General features: G+C 42.5%; 1 protein-coding gene and 1 long non-coding RNA gene across 3 annotated transcripts in view; one reads left to right on the forward strand and one right to left on the reverse strand.

The window, feature by feature from the left end:
* Positions 1-17,280, forward strand: part of LOC118286478 — a 53,315-nt gene that overhangs the window by 11,658 nt on the left and 24,377 nt on the right. The gene's annotated exons all lie outside the window — the stretch shown is intronic.
* si:ch211-266g18.9 (transforming growth factor-beta receptor-associated protein 1) lies at positions 12,009-17,027 on the reverse strand. 2 transcript variants are annotated; one of them, XM_035610948.1, is made up of 12 exons: positions 16,957-17,027; positions 16,097-16,393; positions 15,712-15,906; positions 15,367-15,521; positions 14,895-14,977; positions 14,456-14,803; positions 14,203-14,260; positions 13,994-14,137; positions 13,672-13,806; positions 13,441-13,585; positions 12,933-13,354; positions 12,009-12,817 (listed from the first exon to the last, which is right to left on the reverse strand). In XM_035610948.1, exons 2-12 carry the CDS (start codon positions 16,371-16,373, stop codon positions 12,671-12,673), a joined length of 2,109 nt encoding a protein of 702 aa, XP_035466841.1. In that variant the 5' UTR covers positions 16,374-16,393; positions 16,957-17,027; the 3' UTR covers positions 12,009-12,670. The 2 variants fall into 2 exon arrangements, with proteins under 2 accessions (XP_035466841.1, XP_035466840.1); XM_035610947.2 differs by having other exon boundaries at positions 16,097-17,010.

Raw genomic sequence — 17,280 nt, forward strand, 5'->3', positions numbered from 1 at the left:
TGTGGAAGCTTGCAGCCTCCATTGCACAAATACTGAGATTGGACTTTTCTCTGTCATTAGAAAATGCATTCTATTTTTTCTGGATAAATGTTTTTGATGTCTTCAAACATTTGGAGGGGTTATTTAGGTTTAACACTGATATCCTTCTGGGTTGTAAAGTCAACCATCCATCCATTATCTATACTTCTTATTCTGTGAGGGATGCGGAGTGGGTATCGGAGCCAATCCCAGCTGACATTGGACGAGAGACATGGTACACAACTGGACAGGTTGCCATTCTGTGAAAGGGATGATATATATAGAGAGAGATAAACAATCATCCATGCTTACATTTATTCCTACGGGCAATTTAGAATCACCAATCATTGTGCATGTCCTTGGAATGTAGGAGGACTCAGAAACGAGACTCTGGTGTCCTGGCAGGTTGGATCCTTCTTGCTGTGAGGCAACAGTGCTAACCACCACACCACCGTGCAGCCCCTCTGTAAAATCACATTTTCTTAATAGTTTACCTGCATTGTTTATATCCGTATTTACTTGCTTGCAGTCTTCATAGTATTCGTAGTGGTCAAAAACTCCAAACCGGTGTCTTATTAAGCCTTTTGTGGTTATGTTTAGGCTCTTACAGAAAATAGATGTTGGCCTGGTTTCATACAGACAAAGTTCACAGTGACTTCAGATACAACATACATGAGACATGATCTTTTCCTAAACTTAAGCAAAGTTCTATCCAAAGACAGGGTGGACTGCAAAAAACATCATCTACATTAGGAGATACTTTTGAATAAGTTATAGGCATAAACAGACACATGGAACCATATCTCTATGCAAACTTGGTCATGGTATAATCCGTCTGGCAGCTCCGAGTCGGTGCACCTTACCATAGTCTGACCATAAAACCAACACTCCAGGATTCCTTTGGCTTGCTGTCTAAAAGTATTAGGGAAAAAAAGAAGAAAACTCAGTGCAGATGTTTTGGATGTTTGTTATTGGTCATCCACAGACACAAGAACATCCCTGAATAAATCAAGACGAGAACACAAAGTTTCATTCCGTACAGTTTGCAATCTGGTAGCTGGCTCCTCATTGTGTTTGTTTAAAGAAAATACTTCATGTTTGTAGGATATTTTGAAGAGATGGTCTATACTGGATGCCAAAACATTGGTGTTTGTCGACAGTCTTGCATGGCCTGTGATAGTGAAAACGGAAATCTGTCTGACACAGCATTGGTCCGGGGTATTTCTTGGCTTGACTGCATCTTTTGAACACCCGACATAAAGGAAACCATAGAGCATTGGACGTCGAACTTTCAGGTCAGACGATATTGTCTCTGAAAACCAGACAATAAAAAATCTGAAGTCAAAGTATAAAAACAAAAAAAACTTGCACTTGCTAAATTTATCTTTGCCGTGTTTGGTGGACATTTACTCCGAAATGTAACAGCACACAGTTTTGTGTTATTCTTCAAAAGGAAAAGTCATGGCTGAGCAAATCCGTAAAGGAGCTATTAGACCTGCATTTATATGAAATGAGCCATTAACCCCCATCCCTTTTTTAGCTAGTTTCAGTTCAGGATGATGTACTAGAAATGCGCACCCTTGTAATTCTATAGCTTCTTACCTGATAAAAAGCTTTTTGTGGAAAAGTTAAGGCTGGGGCGTTTAATGAGCTAAATCATGGCTGGGTTTTGTTAAATGAGGTATGTGAGGCAGCAGCATTACATAGATTAAAACTATGGAAATGTAATTTTATAAATTAAATTCTGAGCTTGGGGGGGGGGGGGGGGGGGTCTTAGTGATGAATTGCTTTCATACAACTAAATAAAGATACCTGCATAGCCTCTTTCTTCCTTTGTGCAAAATTCAAGGGTTCTCTTAGAGCTGATCAACATAAAATGACAGAAATAATAAATGCTTCCAGGAGGTCCGCGAGGGCCAATGTTGCAGAGCAGAACAAAGAGTTTGTTATTTCGATGAGCCAACAGTTTCTCCGTGGAGCGCCTGTTTTACTGTGAGGGCTTGTCCCGTCCCGAGGCAGAGCCAAGTGGTCTTAAACACAGAAAGCGTGTGAGTCATTGTGCTCTGTAATTTGGGCACACTGCAGCTGTCTTAAGTGACCACGGCTGTAGACCTGTTAACCGGCCCGATCCACATGTAAAACTTTCCCCTCCGTCTAACATAATAATTATAGTGTCACTTCCCAGGGAGCTCTCCCTCAATTGCAGCATGTACAGGTTTAACTGCAATGACAGCTTGCTGGAAGATCTTTCTAGGACAGGCCTGATGACTATTTTGGGTCTCTGACCCTATTTCCCGACAAAGATCCCCTGTTAATCTCTTCTTTAATTCCTGTACCAAGTCTTTTTTTTTCTCTGGATAATGCAGTTACCGTAAATACCATTTTTTGAAGGTTATGGGCTTTGCTTTTAAGGCACATCTAAAGCCTGTAAATACACGTCTTTCTCTCTGGAGCTGGACATTTGCGTCTGGATGGCACAAGGTGAACTGCTGGTTCTGCTGAATGGCACATGCACTGACTTTGAAGGGCTTCCAATTGGTGTTTTTCTCAGATATATAAAGGTCTGTATTTTAAACAAAATCTCCAAATGTGGAAGTTTGAGGTCTTGTGGTAAAGGAAGAGAGAATTACTGTGCTAATACTGGTGCACTTATTCTCCTGCAGTGTTTACATTGGTCTAGTCACATTCTGGTCAGTTTGCGAACATCTCGCGGTTGAATTAAAAACCCGTGGTTGTAGCCGCCGCTTGAATCCCATCTTATGCCAGACAGACAGGTGGACTGAAACCATGTCTGGAAACTTCTGTAGCATATTTAATGGCAGTAGCTGTCTCAAGTGGCCGTCTAATAAAGGGACAGACATTTGATCAAACATGTATCCCGACGATGGAAAAAGGCCTCACTCAGACTGAGCTGCTGTGTGCATCTCAATCACCGAGCCAAACCAGCCTTTTCCAAGAGGCTTCGGTTGTGGCAGGGAATACAAAAATGTTTAAACCCATCTTTTTGTATTTCAGCAAATCTTTGTTAATAGCTGTTGCTACATTGCCAGTGTCAGCATTAACAACTGGCAACTCAACAATACAATAGAAACGTTGCAAGATCTCGCCAATAGCTTTCTCCAGCAGTCGAAAAACAATGCCAACTCTTGCTGCAGCTTCTATTCCTGTCCCTTCTTTGCTGCTACTTGAAGCATGTCAACCAGCTAGCCCCGGCCTGGCTGGCCCATCTCGCCACTTTCCAATAGCGAGTCATTGTAGCGTCCAGTCTGCCCTGAAGAAGAGCTGCTCAGAGGGCGTATTACAACTTCTGATCCGGTAAATACAAAGATGGCTGAAGCTGTTGGCAAGTGAGAGACATCCCCACTGAAGAGACTAGTTAGATATAGCAACTTTAGTCCACAGTTTCAGCAGACATGCGGGGAGGTGTGTAGCGGCTTGCATTGCCTCGGGGCTAACGTGGAGAGTTTTCAAAGTGGCTTAAAACCTGCAAGAATTGAATGTGGGTGGAAGAACAGAAGGGAGCATACATGCCTTAAATTGATATTGTGAACGTGTTCGCGAAAAATGTCAACAATAGCCTTCTTTAGTTTGCATTGAGTTGGGTTTCTGGCCACGATTGATGAAGCTAAGTCCGAAATTCACTTTTCCACTGTGTTCGCCGGCCGGTTGCCAACTGTATCAGTCTAGTTGGTGGTGCAGGTGGCATGCACTGGACTTTAAGAGATTTTTTTTTTCTCTCTTAAAAAGCTTCCTGTCGGGTCCAAAACAGCAATGGTTAGTGGTGGGAATTAACCAGAAACAGAAAAGCTGCCAGCCTTTAAACATCAAGCGCAAATACAGTTAAAATTCTCTGTAGAGGTGATGATCTGGGTCAGGTAAGGGAAGGCTACACTCGAGCACGCACTGGAAAATCAGCCAAACCAGGGTTCAAACCAAGATTGTCTCTGCTGCACCGCGCTGCCGACTTGTCACATTACACATAGCAATTTCAGTGTCAATATAAGAATATATATTATAGAGGCCCTAATTATTCTCCATGAACATTGGTCGTTTGATGTTTGAGTCATAACAACTATCACTCAGAATCCATGAATACATTTCTGGTGTCATTATGCCATTACAGTGATTACTGGCTGAAGAACAAAGGCCAGAGGTCACAGCAGGTTGAGGTGTGTGGAACGGTGCCGAAAATGCACACCACTGTACACCATCTCTGACGTTGATTAAGACAGTATTAAATACCTTTTTTTGCTTCATTCAATACCTTTTAGTTGACCCAAGCTTAAGGTCACACACATGCAAAATGCTTGAAGTATAGTTCATTTCCAATGACAGAGGATTTTCCCTCCTCTCCTCCTGTTGCTCTGTCGTTAAGCCAGTGTAAATTGCATCCATTTGCCGTTCTCTTGACGGATCTGAAATGGGAGATTTAAAACCTAAATGAGATTAGTTTCATGTTTGGACTCTTATTTTAAAGCCCGTCGCTATCACCTCATACACAGAGTGTGAAGCGCCTCAGCTGATTGCAGATCCCATCTATACCTCAAGTGGTTTGCTTCATTGGAATTAAACTAATTATATTCCACGCCTGTACAGCTACTGTGAGCTATACTTTCACCCGCCATTATCTCTGTAAGGTTTCGTGACTGTGAAACACCCTCTCCAAATTAAAGGTCGGAAATGTGCCAAAACCTGACATTATAAGCTGGGGAGCTTTTTTTGGTGGGGGAGCCTGTGCAAGTTTGGCTTAACATAAGCTTCAGCCTGTTTAAAATCAGACTTCTTCTCCGGTTTGCACAGAGAGCCGGAGAGCTGAGGCAAGCTCCTCCAGACGACTTAAACTCTCTGCTCTGTGATGAAATGCAGCAATAAACTGCAAATGTCAGTAATCACCTGGGGATAAGAAAAAAGTCTGGTATGCACAGACGCACTTTGTCAAACTCGTATTCAACAGACAGCTGCGAGATATTTTTCTGACTTTGCAAACCACAAACTTCATGGATAATTAATCATGATATTTATCACGCAATTGAGGCTTTTCACTAAAACGTGGGTCATTTATTCATTTATTCATAATTATAATTGAGAAATGTGTTTTATTTTGATTTGATTCTACTATGGATAAAATCATCGGTGTAAGTGCCCGGTACATAAAGCAGCTCCAAATTACTGTACCCTCCAACAAGTCCGATACACAAAATGATTTGGACACAGTCATCCTGTTGTAATAGAGAATTTTTGCTGACAAAAGACAGACAAATGGAGCTTTTTTTACTTCAGTATTTACTACTTCAGTAGTTCAGTATTTTGTTTGATACTGTAACTTTCACTAAAGTTTAATTGAATATAAGGATTCCAAGGATTTCAGAATATCTACAGCAATTTTAGCATCAAATGTCCTTCCCCCCAGGTTTTTATGGGCCTTAAGAACATGCTCTCTCTGGTTTACTCATAATAGTAGCCATTGCCATGGTTTTTGCTGCAACATTAAGCACCATGGCAAACATACATAATGCTATGTTATAGAGCTCACACTGAGTTGGTTTTGATGTGGAAGACAATTGAAAAGAAAAAGAGCTTTATTTAGGACGCTGTGATTCACTGTGCCGTCACCACAATGATGACTGCTCTTTGATTTATTGTCTGGACCCACATTGTTCGAGCGTGGACTGAAAGCTGACTGAACATACACGTATCAGTCAGCAAGTGATCCAAAAATCAAAGATAGCAAAGACTGGACCAAAGGGAAGAAGTATTCAGATCAGGGTAATCAAGTTAAATCTGGAGAGTCCCCAGATGACGCAGGTATATGTTTATTCATTTATTTTTACTTTTGTCAGATCTTTTGTTTATCTTTGAGCTTCAAAATGAAGCTTTGCGATAGTTCATGCAGGACACGTTAGTCATACGCCCCAGCTGTAATCGTCTGACGGCCCGCTGATTGAACGATTTCCACTAGTCACACACCAACCACAGCCCATCCTCACACAAGGTGGTTCATTTAAATATGACTCCCTGCTTTGGGCCCACTTTGGGATTTCTGCATTACGCTCACTGTCTTGGCCTAGCATTATTAATACAGGAAGCATTATCAGAGCGGAGCCATCAGCGCCAAGTATAACTCTATTTCCATTTGTTGCAATAAATGGTTAAATCTATGACCAGAATGTTCCTGACTGAACTGTGATGAAACCATCTGATAACATTTTAGAGGAAACCTCTGTTTTTTTTATTGCTATTTTTAAAAGATGATCATCTGTTAGTTTTATTTCAATACTTATCAGACTTGGTACTCTTCTTCCTCAAAAGGTTCATACAACGTTTTCACATGTTCAGCACTACTGCCAGAGTCCCGTCTCCTCTTCGAATGTGATACTTAAATGCACGTATAGTCTTTACTGTCCACAGCTGTTGCCAAGGCAACAGATAAAATGAGAAGGGAAAGGTCATTGAAAGTTTTGTCAGAAAAAAAACAAAACGTGAAGATTTTGTTTGAAAAAACATCTTGTACTCTGGTTATTGTTATCTGCACAGATTTTTTTTAGATGTTGATGCTCAGGCACTCCTGAAATACCCTCAAGTATGGGTATGTGTTGGTTCATGAAACCACAAAATGCAGAGATGTCGTGCAGCTACACGTCAGCTGAGCATGCTTCCATTCTTCTGCGCGCCATCGTAGTTATAGTTCACGTGTGACTTAATGAAAGCCTTGGAATATTCTTCGTTCGGTGTTTCCAGAGATGTTCGATCTGTAGAAATAGAATTGTAATTCTATGCTAAAACACAATATACCTCTAATTTGACTGGGTTTATGATAGTTTTTGATAGTTCATGATAGTTCATGGGGACCTTTTCAGCTCTAAGTACACATTACTGGAGATTTCTGCTGCCGTTGCTTGTGCTCAGAGGTTGAGAGAGTTAGAATTTGATTCCATACCCCCGTGGACCTTTATTGTGTGGGTTACAGTTACGTTCAGACCTAGATAGCAGAGGGAGGGCGTTTCAGACTCCAGTGGTTGATATCAGGGGACATATTTAACTCCTGGCCTATCTGTTGTGGTGAAGGGTGTGTTCATCTGTGGGGAGGATTGGCGCTAAATGTCTAATTATGAGTGATCCTACGTTCTCAACTTTCCCAGGGTACAGTAACAGTAACATGCGGCACACGCTCTGTAATCAGTGACGTAAAACACCACATGAGAAAGTCTCCCAGATAGAGCTCAGAAACTAACTGGGACCCTGTGGTGCAGAGCGCTCATCCCTTCGGTCTCTTCAGAGTTTTTATTGTTTGTTTCACACGGGACAGACACAAATATGTTTCGTCACCTGCAGCTTGCTAAAAAGACCCTTCTTTCAATTTGTCAGTAACGCGATGCTGTGAATTAAGATACATTTAAATCGGGCCCACTTTTCAATAAGACATAAATGTTTAGCTGCTTAAAACAAATTCCTAATGAACAGGGATGTTACCAAATTTGTGCGTTTGGATATTGTGCTGCTAAAAACTGATCACCGTGTAGATGATGGAGTTTATTCACACAAAAAGGTGTGTAACAACAAAGGAATTAAACTGCCAGATTGTGGTTGCACTCAACATTTAAATTACTGAGCAGGTCTGTTTCTGTTCCAAGAAACCTTAATGGTCCAGGGATGAAAGCTGCTAGACCCGGAAATGAGACACAGGCCTCCAGATTAGAAGGAAAAAACGAGAAAAAAAAACAGGTGGAAAACCACGGCTAGACCCTTTGGGCTGAATGTTAAACTCTCCACCTGAAATTCATTTCTAACGAGCACCATAAACACGAGGCAGGCCCCAAAAAATCCTTACACTTTCCAAAAAAAAATGAACTCTCATTCTTCATCTAAAATTGAGTCATTAGTCGTATCATTATGCTAATGCCGCTTAAGTTGTTTAGAAATACATCTATTTATGGCGGGGGCTTCTGGTCGGAGAAAGAAGCAAAGTTTCTGTGATTGATAATTCTGTGAGATGTCCGGCAAGTTCGATGAGCATGTTCAGGGTCTGTATGAAAACGATTTGTGGTGTGAAGTCAGGCTGAACATTATGTTACAGTTTTGTTTCTAATTTAACCAGCTTGCACAGCCTAAACCTTCTGTTACACTTTTTGAAAAGAGGACGACTCTCTCGCTTTAAGCATGAAGGAATATATGACAAGTTGACAATTGTAGCCTGCAACTGTAGCTTGGTAAAAATCACGCCCAGCGTCAATTTCTCTGTAAATATTGCCCTTTTTCGCACTTATCCCCTGGAAATCTCACTTTCTGCAACACGGGAGCTTTAAAGCTGCTCATGATTTATATTTTCCATCATAACAATGTATAAATTAACAATGGGTAAGAGCTGTCACTAGTAGTAACGACACTACAGAGAATTATCAAAATCTGCAACTTCCCTCGGCTTTATGGAGCTTTATAGGGAATCCCAGCTCCTTTAGTGCTTTAGTCGGCTCTTGAAGCATTGGTTTCAGCTACAGTGGGGCAACCTTGTTCAGATCAAAAGCTCCAAGAAAAAACAAAATGTAGGCTACCTGACCAACACAAAAGAGCTGACAGAAGCAGTTAGCAACTAGCCGGTGAAACTGAGTTGGTAGAGATCAAAAACAGAGCTAAAGGTGAAAGTGAACATTTGACTTTTATTCATTAGGTGGCATGAAATTTTACTTCAAATGTGTAAATATGTGTAAATAAGTGACTGTTTACAAATGTTTGGTTTAACATATTAAACTAAAAAGTTATTGTCCACATCTTGTTTTCACTGCCCTCAAGTGACAAACTTGCAGTAGCACAAAGCTTTCATATAGATAATGTAAACTGTAAACAACAATATTTAAGAAAAACCCATCTTGTAACCCCACTTTTTACAGTAAGTGTCACAAAGGACTGCTGAATATGGGGAAAGATGGAAAACATCTCCTTCGCGCCTTTGAAAAAGTCAATTTTTACTAACATCAGCAAAAGTAATAGCCTCCCTTTTCTGACCACCTTCTCCCACCTAAGGTCTTTCATACACTCCCTGAGCACTACTTGTAATGATAGAAGTTACTTAAAGGGAAAATTAATTGTCTGGAGGCGAGTAAATTGTTGATATTTATTCTGAAAGTAGCAGTTATGTGCAAAATTAAAACAAAATCTCTTTCAAAATATCCGGTCAAACTGTTTTGAGCACTGAAAGTGGTGAACAGTGGACAATAACTGCGGACGTGATGTGACTCCCTATACCATTCAGTATGACGTATATAACTCATGCTTCCGTGGATCAGGGCAGGGTGGGTGTCTGTGGTCACTGTCTCTGCCCTCTGTGTCTCCTGTGGGCCACCCTATGCATTTTTCCCAGTGGCATTCTGCCAGACCCCAAGGTAGCAAGTCATCAAAATGAGGGTGTTGCTTTGGGAGTTAAAAAAAGATGTGCTTTCATCTTCCTCTTTGGCTATTTACCCCCATACTTGTTCGGCTCTATCTACAGAATTACTATTGCTGGGGGAAAGTGGGAATTAAAGTTCAATCATTTAGGTTTTCTACAAACTTACTATTATTGCTACCAAAAGGGTTGCAAATTAAGATTCTGCTTGTCTTCACCGACCACTAAAAGACTGAAAAATGCGTCATGAGGGACATGATACAGTAATTTGTGGCTTTGACTATAAATATGATGCACGATGCACAGAGAAGCATTGTGTATTCATCGTTCTCACAGGCTTTTTTTAGTGAGGTACCTGCTGCAATTTTCATAATCTACAGGCAGGATTTTCAACTTGGTTCGCATAGAGTTGTCGCCAAAGAGTGGAAAACATATGCTATAAAACTTTAAGATATTAAAAGTAATTGGCATAAAGGTACTAAATATTAAACAATTTTACACTTGTGGTCCAATACTGTCTCTCTCATGCAAAATCAAAAATGTTCCCCTTTTAATATCTCATTGTCGTATTCTCGTTCTCTTTAAACTAATGTAGAATGAATAAAGGTGTTGACCATCTCCTGTGCCATAAAAGGAGCTTTTCCATTTGATGAAGGTGTAAGAAATGACGATTAAGCATGACTATTACACCATACTGTACAGTAAATATTCCATGTTTCATGGTTATATGGGATATTAGTGTACAAATATACAGCATATTCATTTTGTTTGCCGAAAACATTTTTCACAGACAAAGAAATGTACAGTATTCTTAGTTATTGTTCGCAGTGACCTTTTTTAAGGTCAGTTAGAGCCCAGTGATGATAAAACTCACAGATATAGAACATATATAAATCCACAGTATTAAATCATGTTTTACGGCTGTGGTTGCTGAGACTGCAATGAAGTTGTCATAAAATTAAGAAACGTTTTCTATGTTTTTTTTTATATGTAAAGTGATAAAATGTTGAGTGCATTTTTTTGGAGCTGTTCAAGAGGGACCCAAAACAGAAAACTAACTAATTTCTATAACATCCTATAAGCAAAAAGGCCCCATGCATCTCACAACTGCTTCATTCACACCCCACGCAAAAGCTATGCTAACATGTAAACAATTACATCCTACAGTCCAGACAGCCGACATTTTTTCCTCAAATTTAGAGGAGCACAGGAAGAAAATGTTCCTTTTTTCCCCTCCGAGCACTGACTCTGTGGTGACCAGGATATTTATAATGGGAGACCAATGTCTGGATATCCACCATACTTCCCTCCAACTGTTGACTTTTGCATCCAATCCGTTCCCCTCATGTGTAAAATGACCATCTGGTCATCACCCCGGGGCGCCCTGTTGTGATCCACAGTCCAAGCCTATACTCATGCACTAGACTACAGTCTGCAAGAGTGCTTCATTCAACAGCGACTGCTGATTTCAACTCATTATACTAAATGAGAGAAGCATCTTAATGTTTCGGGTGGAAAGAGTAGAAAAAACAACAAATTTAAATGCACCAAATTTATTTTTAATAAGAAGGTGTATTTGCACTTGTGTCTGCTTATTTTTACCTTTTGGTTACTTAAGGCCGTTGGTCAACATCAAAGATGAGAAAAACATTTTTTGAGGCGCAGCACAACCTCAAGTGTTCAAAACAACATTAATGTTCCCCCGAGGATGTCCGAGAGAGGAAAGGAGTGGACATGATCTCGGCCCCCAGGTCCACCCAGTGGTCACCGGTCATCAGGCACGGCCCCCAGCGCTCAGCCAGTCACGGAGCAGCTGCCCCTCACAGTCAGTCCATATAGACTGTGAGAGGCTCCCTTCTTATCTCCCAACATGTAAAAATGAGTTATTACCTCATGCTTTTTGCCTCACACTTGTTTATCCAGGAGTGCTCACGATGAAATTGAATGGGAATGCAGATTGTCAAAAATTACAAGGAGCCAGTATGGAGGAGTGTACATGGCAATTGTCCTCCGACCACATAAAAGAAAAAACGTTGATTTTATGTTTTCTTGCATATGTTTCTGTTTATTTATATGAATCGGCTTAAATTTAAACACTCAAAGCGAGGAAAATCATCAAAATGAGAGTTCAAAAGGCTTCACAACACCCACACTGTGAAACGTTAACACAACTCTCATTTGCCTTTCGACCCTCAGTGAGAACAATGAGAAACTCTTACAAGCTCATTAGGCGGAAAATCTTGGCAAGCACACGTCCTTCCAGCATGTTCATAATTCACTATTTATCTACATTGCAATTAGACTCTCAACCCGGGCCAAAAACCTATAAGCAGTCCAGCCAAGTCACAGTTCCAGCCCCCTTAGGCGTCTCCTCAACCCAAAATGCATCAGTATAAAAAAGTTGGGGTTAGCCTTAGTCTGTTACTTCTGACAGACATAATAAAATATATCTTGACTCCAGTGTCTTCTGACTAATTGATATGTGTTTAAGTTTATTTACTCCACACTGTACATGTAGACACACTGGAGTTTGTGTGTGATTATTTGGAAAACGTCCTAAGCTTCCTAATGATATGAGGATGATCTTGGTAGAAAAAAGAATTGCCTCCGATTTCATGTTCCATACAAAGAAAATGTGATTTATTAATTTAACAGCATTTGTTAAAAACTCTGCACCTCTTTGACCTTTTAAACCTGCTTTTGGTCATAAATGAACATCAATGCACAGGCTGAATATAAAAAGTATCTTACGTGCAGCATGTTGACTTTCTATTTCCAGCTCTATGCAGACAAATATACACAGTCAGTGGAAACCATGATGGTGGGGATGCATATATACAGCAGTGGAGGACAGCCAAAATCCCTCTGGTCATCAGGGTGACCACAGGTGGTTTCCATGTAAAACACCACTGTCTGATCAGTGAATATATGTCCCTGAGTGTCCTCCACTATCCAATTTATAGCTATTGCTGTCCACAGTGTCTCTAGGAAAAGGCTCAGACATGCCGCCCTGAAAATGTGCAATGCTTGCTCTTTCGCGTTTTTGAAACCAGTTATTTACACTATGTTTTTTCTTTTTTTCTAATTAGGGAATGTGTCTGGTCCAAGGTCCGTGAACTGAATCCTTGTAGAGTTTGCCTAGGCGACACAGTCTAATCTAGATAAATCATCGGGTAGGAAGCAGACACTTATCCGGAAATTAATGTGATTCTCAAGGGTGCAGAGGACCACATAATGTGCCTAAACAGGCAACAGACTGGTCAATCAGTGTCTTTATGATGCTAAGAAAAAGCCAGTGCAGCCGGTGTGCATCAGCTCACCGTGCAGGTTGCCGGCAAACTGTGGCTCTGCAAGGACTCTCTGACAAACCTTACACTTCTGCTCCTTGTCCAGTCGGAACTTTGCTTTTGAGGCCTGCATCTGCAGAGGAGAGGGTAAAAGGGCAACAAGGTTGAGAAAGACCAAGACAAGAATACACACAATGTTCGCTACAGTAAAAAATATATATAAAAGCGGAATATGTCATTAAACTCACCCAAGTGACCTTGTGCTGCATGAGCTCCGCCTGGGCCAGCGCCCTCTGCAGCTTCACCATCCGCCTCTGGTGGAGGGTTGACCTGACGGATTTAACTAAGAACTGGGAGATTAGCTGAACAGACCAGGAGTTGGGCAGGAGCTGGAGGACATTCTCCACTGCGAAGAACTGGGAATTGTTGTTGAGCAGATCCACCGCGGTGCTGGTGTGATCCTCGGAGCCCAGGTAGATTTGGAGCAGGGAGAGCAGCAGGGCCTCCCTGAACTGAGTGTCGTGGCCCTGGGCAGCCCTGCAGCAGTAGGCCTCTGCAGCCTGGAGGTCTCGCTCCTGGTGAACCAGCACCTGCAGAGCCTGCGTGTGTTCCCCGCTCTTACCGAGCAGAATGGCTTTCTCCATGTGCAGGGTTGTTGACTTGACGCTCTCTGTTGTGAGAATTATATCATATAATTTTTGGGGAATTTGTGGATGATAGCACACATTTACGTCCTTGTAATTCCTCCACACACACCATACGCAGAGGAGACGTCATAGAATTTGGATTCCCATAACAGATGTTGCAACTTCCCTCTGGTCTGCCTCAAATCTGCTTCCTCTTCCTCTCGCAGCGTCTGAGTAACATATGCCAAGGCCAGACGGTTGTGATGTCTCTCCTCCTGAGGACAGATTACACCAATCACGTCTCCGTGCATTTAATAAAAGAGTAAGGACATTAGAATTGGGTCGCTGCTGCGGTACCCACCTCACTGCTCAAGTCATGGATTAAGAACTCAAGATACAAAATCACTGCCAGTGGATACTTCTCCAAGGGAACAAGGACGTCTTGTGTCTCCAGTCGATCATCTGGTCGACGCATGGTGAAAATCTGTACACCTATCTTTTTCATACAAAAAAAAGCTGTTGGTGATTTGATAATCAATTATTGCACCATAATCAAGGCAGATTGCCTGATATGAGGGAGTGGGTGGCATTTTTCAGTGCATGTGCATTTGTGACACATATTGCATATTGTGCAACTCTGCCCCCTGCAGTCAACATGAGAGCATAAAAAATGCAAAAGCCACCTCTTGGTTTCTTTGCAGAGTCCAATGTGCAAATTTCCACACAGTATCTCTGTGCTCCAGCTGACTGAGAGTCCACACTATGTGTCCATATACATCTGAGCAAGAGGAGTCTTTGTGGAAGCCATCTGCAATCTTCACCCAAGTCTGGAAGAATAGAACACGATAAAACACACATCTTTGACGTTGATTAAAAGTGTAAAGGGAACTACCTCTATTGCATCAATTTGCTTCCCATGGCTTTGGTAGAGGCAACCTAGTGCAAAAAATCTGAAAATACAAAGAGATCAAACAGCAAATGTTCCATCAGAAATTGTACGATCCATGAAAAAAATGTAAACAATGAATTATTTAAGACAATTATGTCAAAACCCTATTCATATGTGTGCACTAAGCACAATACGTCAACTCTAAGTGTGATTACAGGTCATCTACGTACTGTAGCCAGCGATTGTTTGTTTTCACCTGTTGTGTTGCTCCAGAACAGGAACACAGTGATCCAACCTGCACCCATTGGGAAACGTCACAAGCTGCTGCAGATTTTCAGTGTCGCCCAGTTCTGCGTGCAGCCACAGGAGGGCGCAGTCCACCTCCGCGCTGCACTTGCACTCTTGCTCCGTCCCCCTGATTGCTGTGAGAAAATCTCCCAGGAAGGCCAGGTAGTGATGAAATGTGTCTCTGTCCTCCTGCCAGAGCACCTGCAGATCCCTGCCCTTGTTCACTTGATCGAGCTGGGACTGAAAGTCCTCGCTGAGGCACGGCCGCACGTCCGGGTAGAGGAGGAGGATTTCTCTGGGGTCCAGCTCACCTTTACTGTCCAAGTGTTCAAGAGCATGGGTTTGTGTTAGACAAAAAAAAAATATTGGTAATTCGGAGTGCCGTGTTAGGGAGGTTTCACGCTCACATGAATAGATCTCTGGCCTCGGAAAAACCCTCCTGGTAAAAATGAACAAATCCAGCCAGGCAAGTGACGGCCTTCTGCAGCTCCTGTCAGGAGAAAGACACATTCTCTCTCAAAATAACATTGGCACCATATTTAATGCGTTAATATATGAGCTGAAATTATTGAGGCAGAAGTCTAGTGCGTTACTCCAGAAATTGTTAACAGTATAAAACAATGATATTGGCAGAGACAAACTGGCAGACTGCAGGAAATGAGGGAAAAGCTGAATTGAGAGGGGAAAATGGTTTAAAATACTACTTGGTTTTACCAGTGTTACCTGCTAATTAGCAAATGCTAGCATTGGAAATAAATTCATCTATTTCATCTAGCAGTCCCCTGAAATGTAGTTGTGTCCCCTTCAAGAAAAACAGACATGGATTACAAAGCAGGGACATGCTTGCGTCATTCTGTGTGTCTACAAATTGCACTTCACCTTGTATGAGTCAAGTGGACGTTGGCTTTGAACTCCATCCAGCAGCAGTAATGCCTCCTCGACTCTCTCGTGTCCTACAAGTGCCTGGATCTGCTCTTCGACCGGCACCGGACGCAGGCTGAAAATGTCTCTCTCTGTGAACACTAAGGCGCCATCTGAGGAGGAGATTGGTTTCTTCGTTTTCACAAAACACTCAGTGTGTAGGAACAGTACGTGCAACAATGATCGAATGGATCAGTGAAAACTGAGGCACGGCTACATCTTTTAAAGCAAAACCTCAGCTTGACAGGCTCTCGGCCTACAATCTGCCAGGATGAGGTGATGAGTTGACATTGCCTGGTTTACCTGATGCGGAGACCAGACCCGTCGCTCCATGGAGACTCACAGTCTGTTTGCACTGCTGATCCAACATGCTGTAGACAGAGAGCACTTGGGGCTGCAGGGTTAGGATGTAAGGGAAACATACCCTGGCTGCCAGCACCTCCAGAGGCCACTGGAGGGGAGGGCGCTCGCATATCCCTGTCTTCATAACAAACATGCCTGCGGGAGGAGGGCGAGGAAATGAAATCTTGGCAAAACAAATATCCTCTGGCTAAATGAATATATAGGGGACTGATATGAGCGGATTAACTGGCTGCTTTGGAAAGGAAGCATATAATGACACATGGAGATGTTTGTACTCGACAGCCTGGAGGACAACATGTACCATAAACATTTTGGCAGCGCTTACCCAAAGATTCGGGCCCATTCAGGAGGAATTCCCCTGGCCCGGCTGAGGTGACAAAGACACGCTGCCTGTTGTGATTGTGAGGAAAAAGCTCCTCGCTGCTCCCGGTCTCAAGATTGCATAGGAGATACCTGTCACAGGTAGCCACACACAGACTGGTGCCATCCACTGCCAAGGCCACAGGATCCTGAGGTAGAGGGACTTCCTTTACAACCTCCCACCTGTCCACTCCCACCACGTGGATGTGGATCACTCTCCTGCGGCTGGAGGAAGTCACCATCTCCACACATTCGGCCTGAGCTGTGAGCAATGAGTCGCACACCTCAAACAAAGACACATGCTGGATTTTCTTCAAAGCAGGAGTCGGCTCTAAGGAGAACATGTTGAGGGCAGTAACGCTCCGATCCCACAGGACCAGCAGGTGGTTGAAAAGTGGGACTGCCCTCAGTTGGATGACTGGGTTGCTTGAGCCTAGTTTTCTGGATCTACCGTCCTTGGCTCTGCTCTGGCCAGGATTCAGGTCTCCATGTGTGCTGCTTGGTAGGATGAGGTGCTGGACTGTTGCATGTTTGGACCCAATATACACATTTCGATCAAAGCACTCAAGGCACTGGATGGTGGATTTGTCCTTTTCTTTTGGTGCTCCTTGTTTTTCATAGATATGGATTTTTTCGAATGCTTTAAAAGCCATCGCAGAAATGTCTCGGACTTTTCAACTCACGTCAACTTCTGCTCAAGTAATAGCTCACCAGCAAGCAGAGAGGAAGTAATGCTTTTAACTTTGAAAAGTCTGCAGCAGGTATATCTGCCTAAATCAGTGCCGCAGCTCTTCTTCAATGACATATAAAATAAGATTTCCCTACCTCTCTGCTGTCCCCCCTTCCTCTTTGAATCCTCCACACATAAATGAAGTGTAGAGTACTTTCACCTCCCCATGTGACTACATCCTGACTGGAAGTCTATGTCAGCATTTTACGCTGCTCATCCTGCCATGTGAGGACACTTACACAACCCATGCAGCTGCCGCTCCAAGAAAACCAACTTTTACTAGTATCAAAACACAAGGTGCGGCGAAAGGACGGATATTTTGAGGTGCCCACAGTTACGGACTCTTGTGTTCTTGGCTTTTGCGCAGGCCTAAGTGGCGGCTTCGGTCAGTGGATTGTGGACAAGTAGAAGAGCAAGTG

The sequence above is a fragment of the Scophthalmus maximus genome, chromosome 15 (genome assembly GCF_022379125.1).
Source record: "Scophthalmus maximus strain ysfricsl-2021 chromosome 15, ASM2237912v1, whole genome shotgun sequence".
Classification (NCBI taxonomy): Eukaryota; Metazoa; Chordata; class Actinopteri; order Pleuronectiformes; family Scophthalmidae; genus Scophthalmus; species Scophthalmus maximus.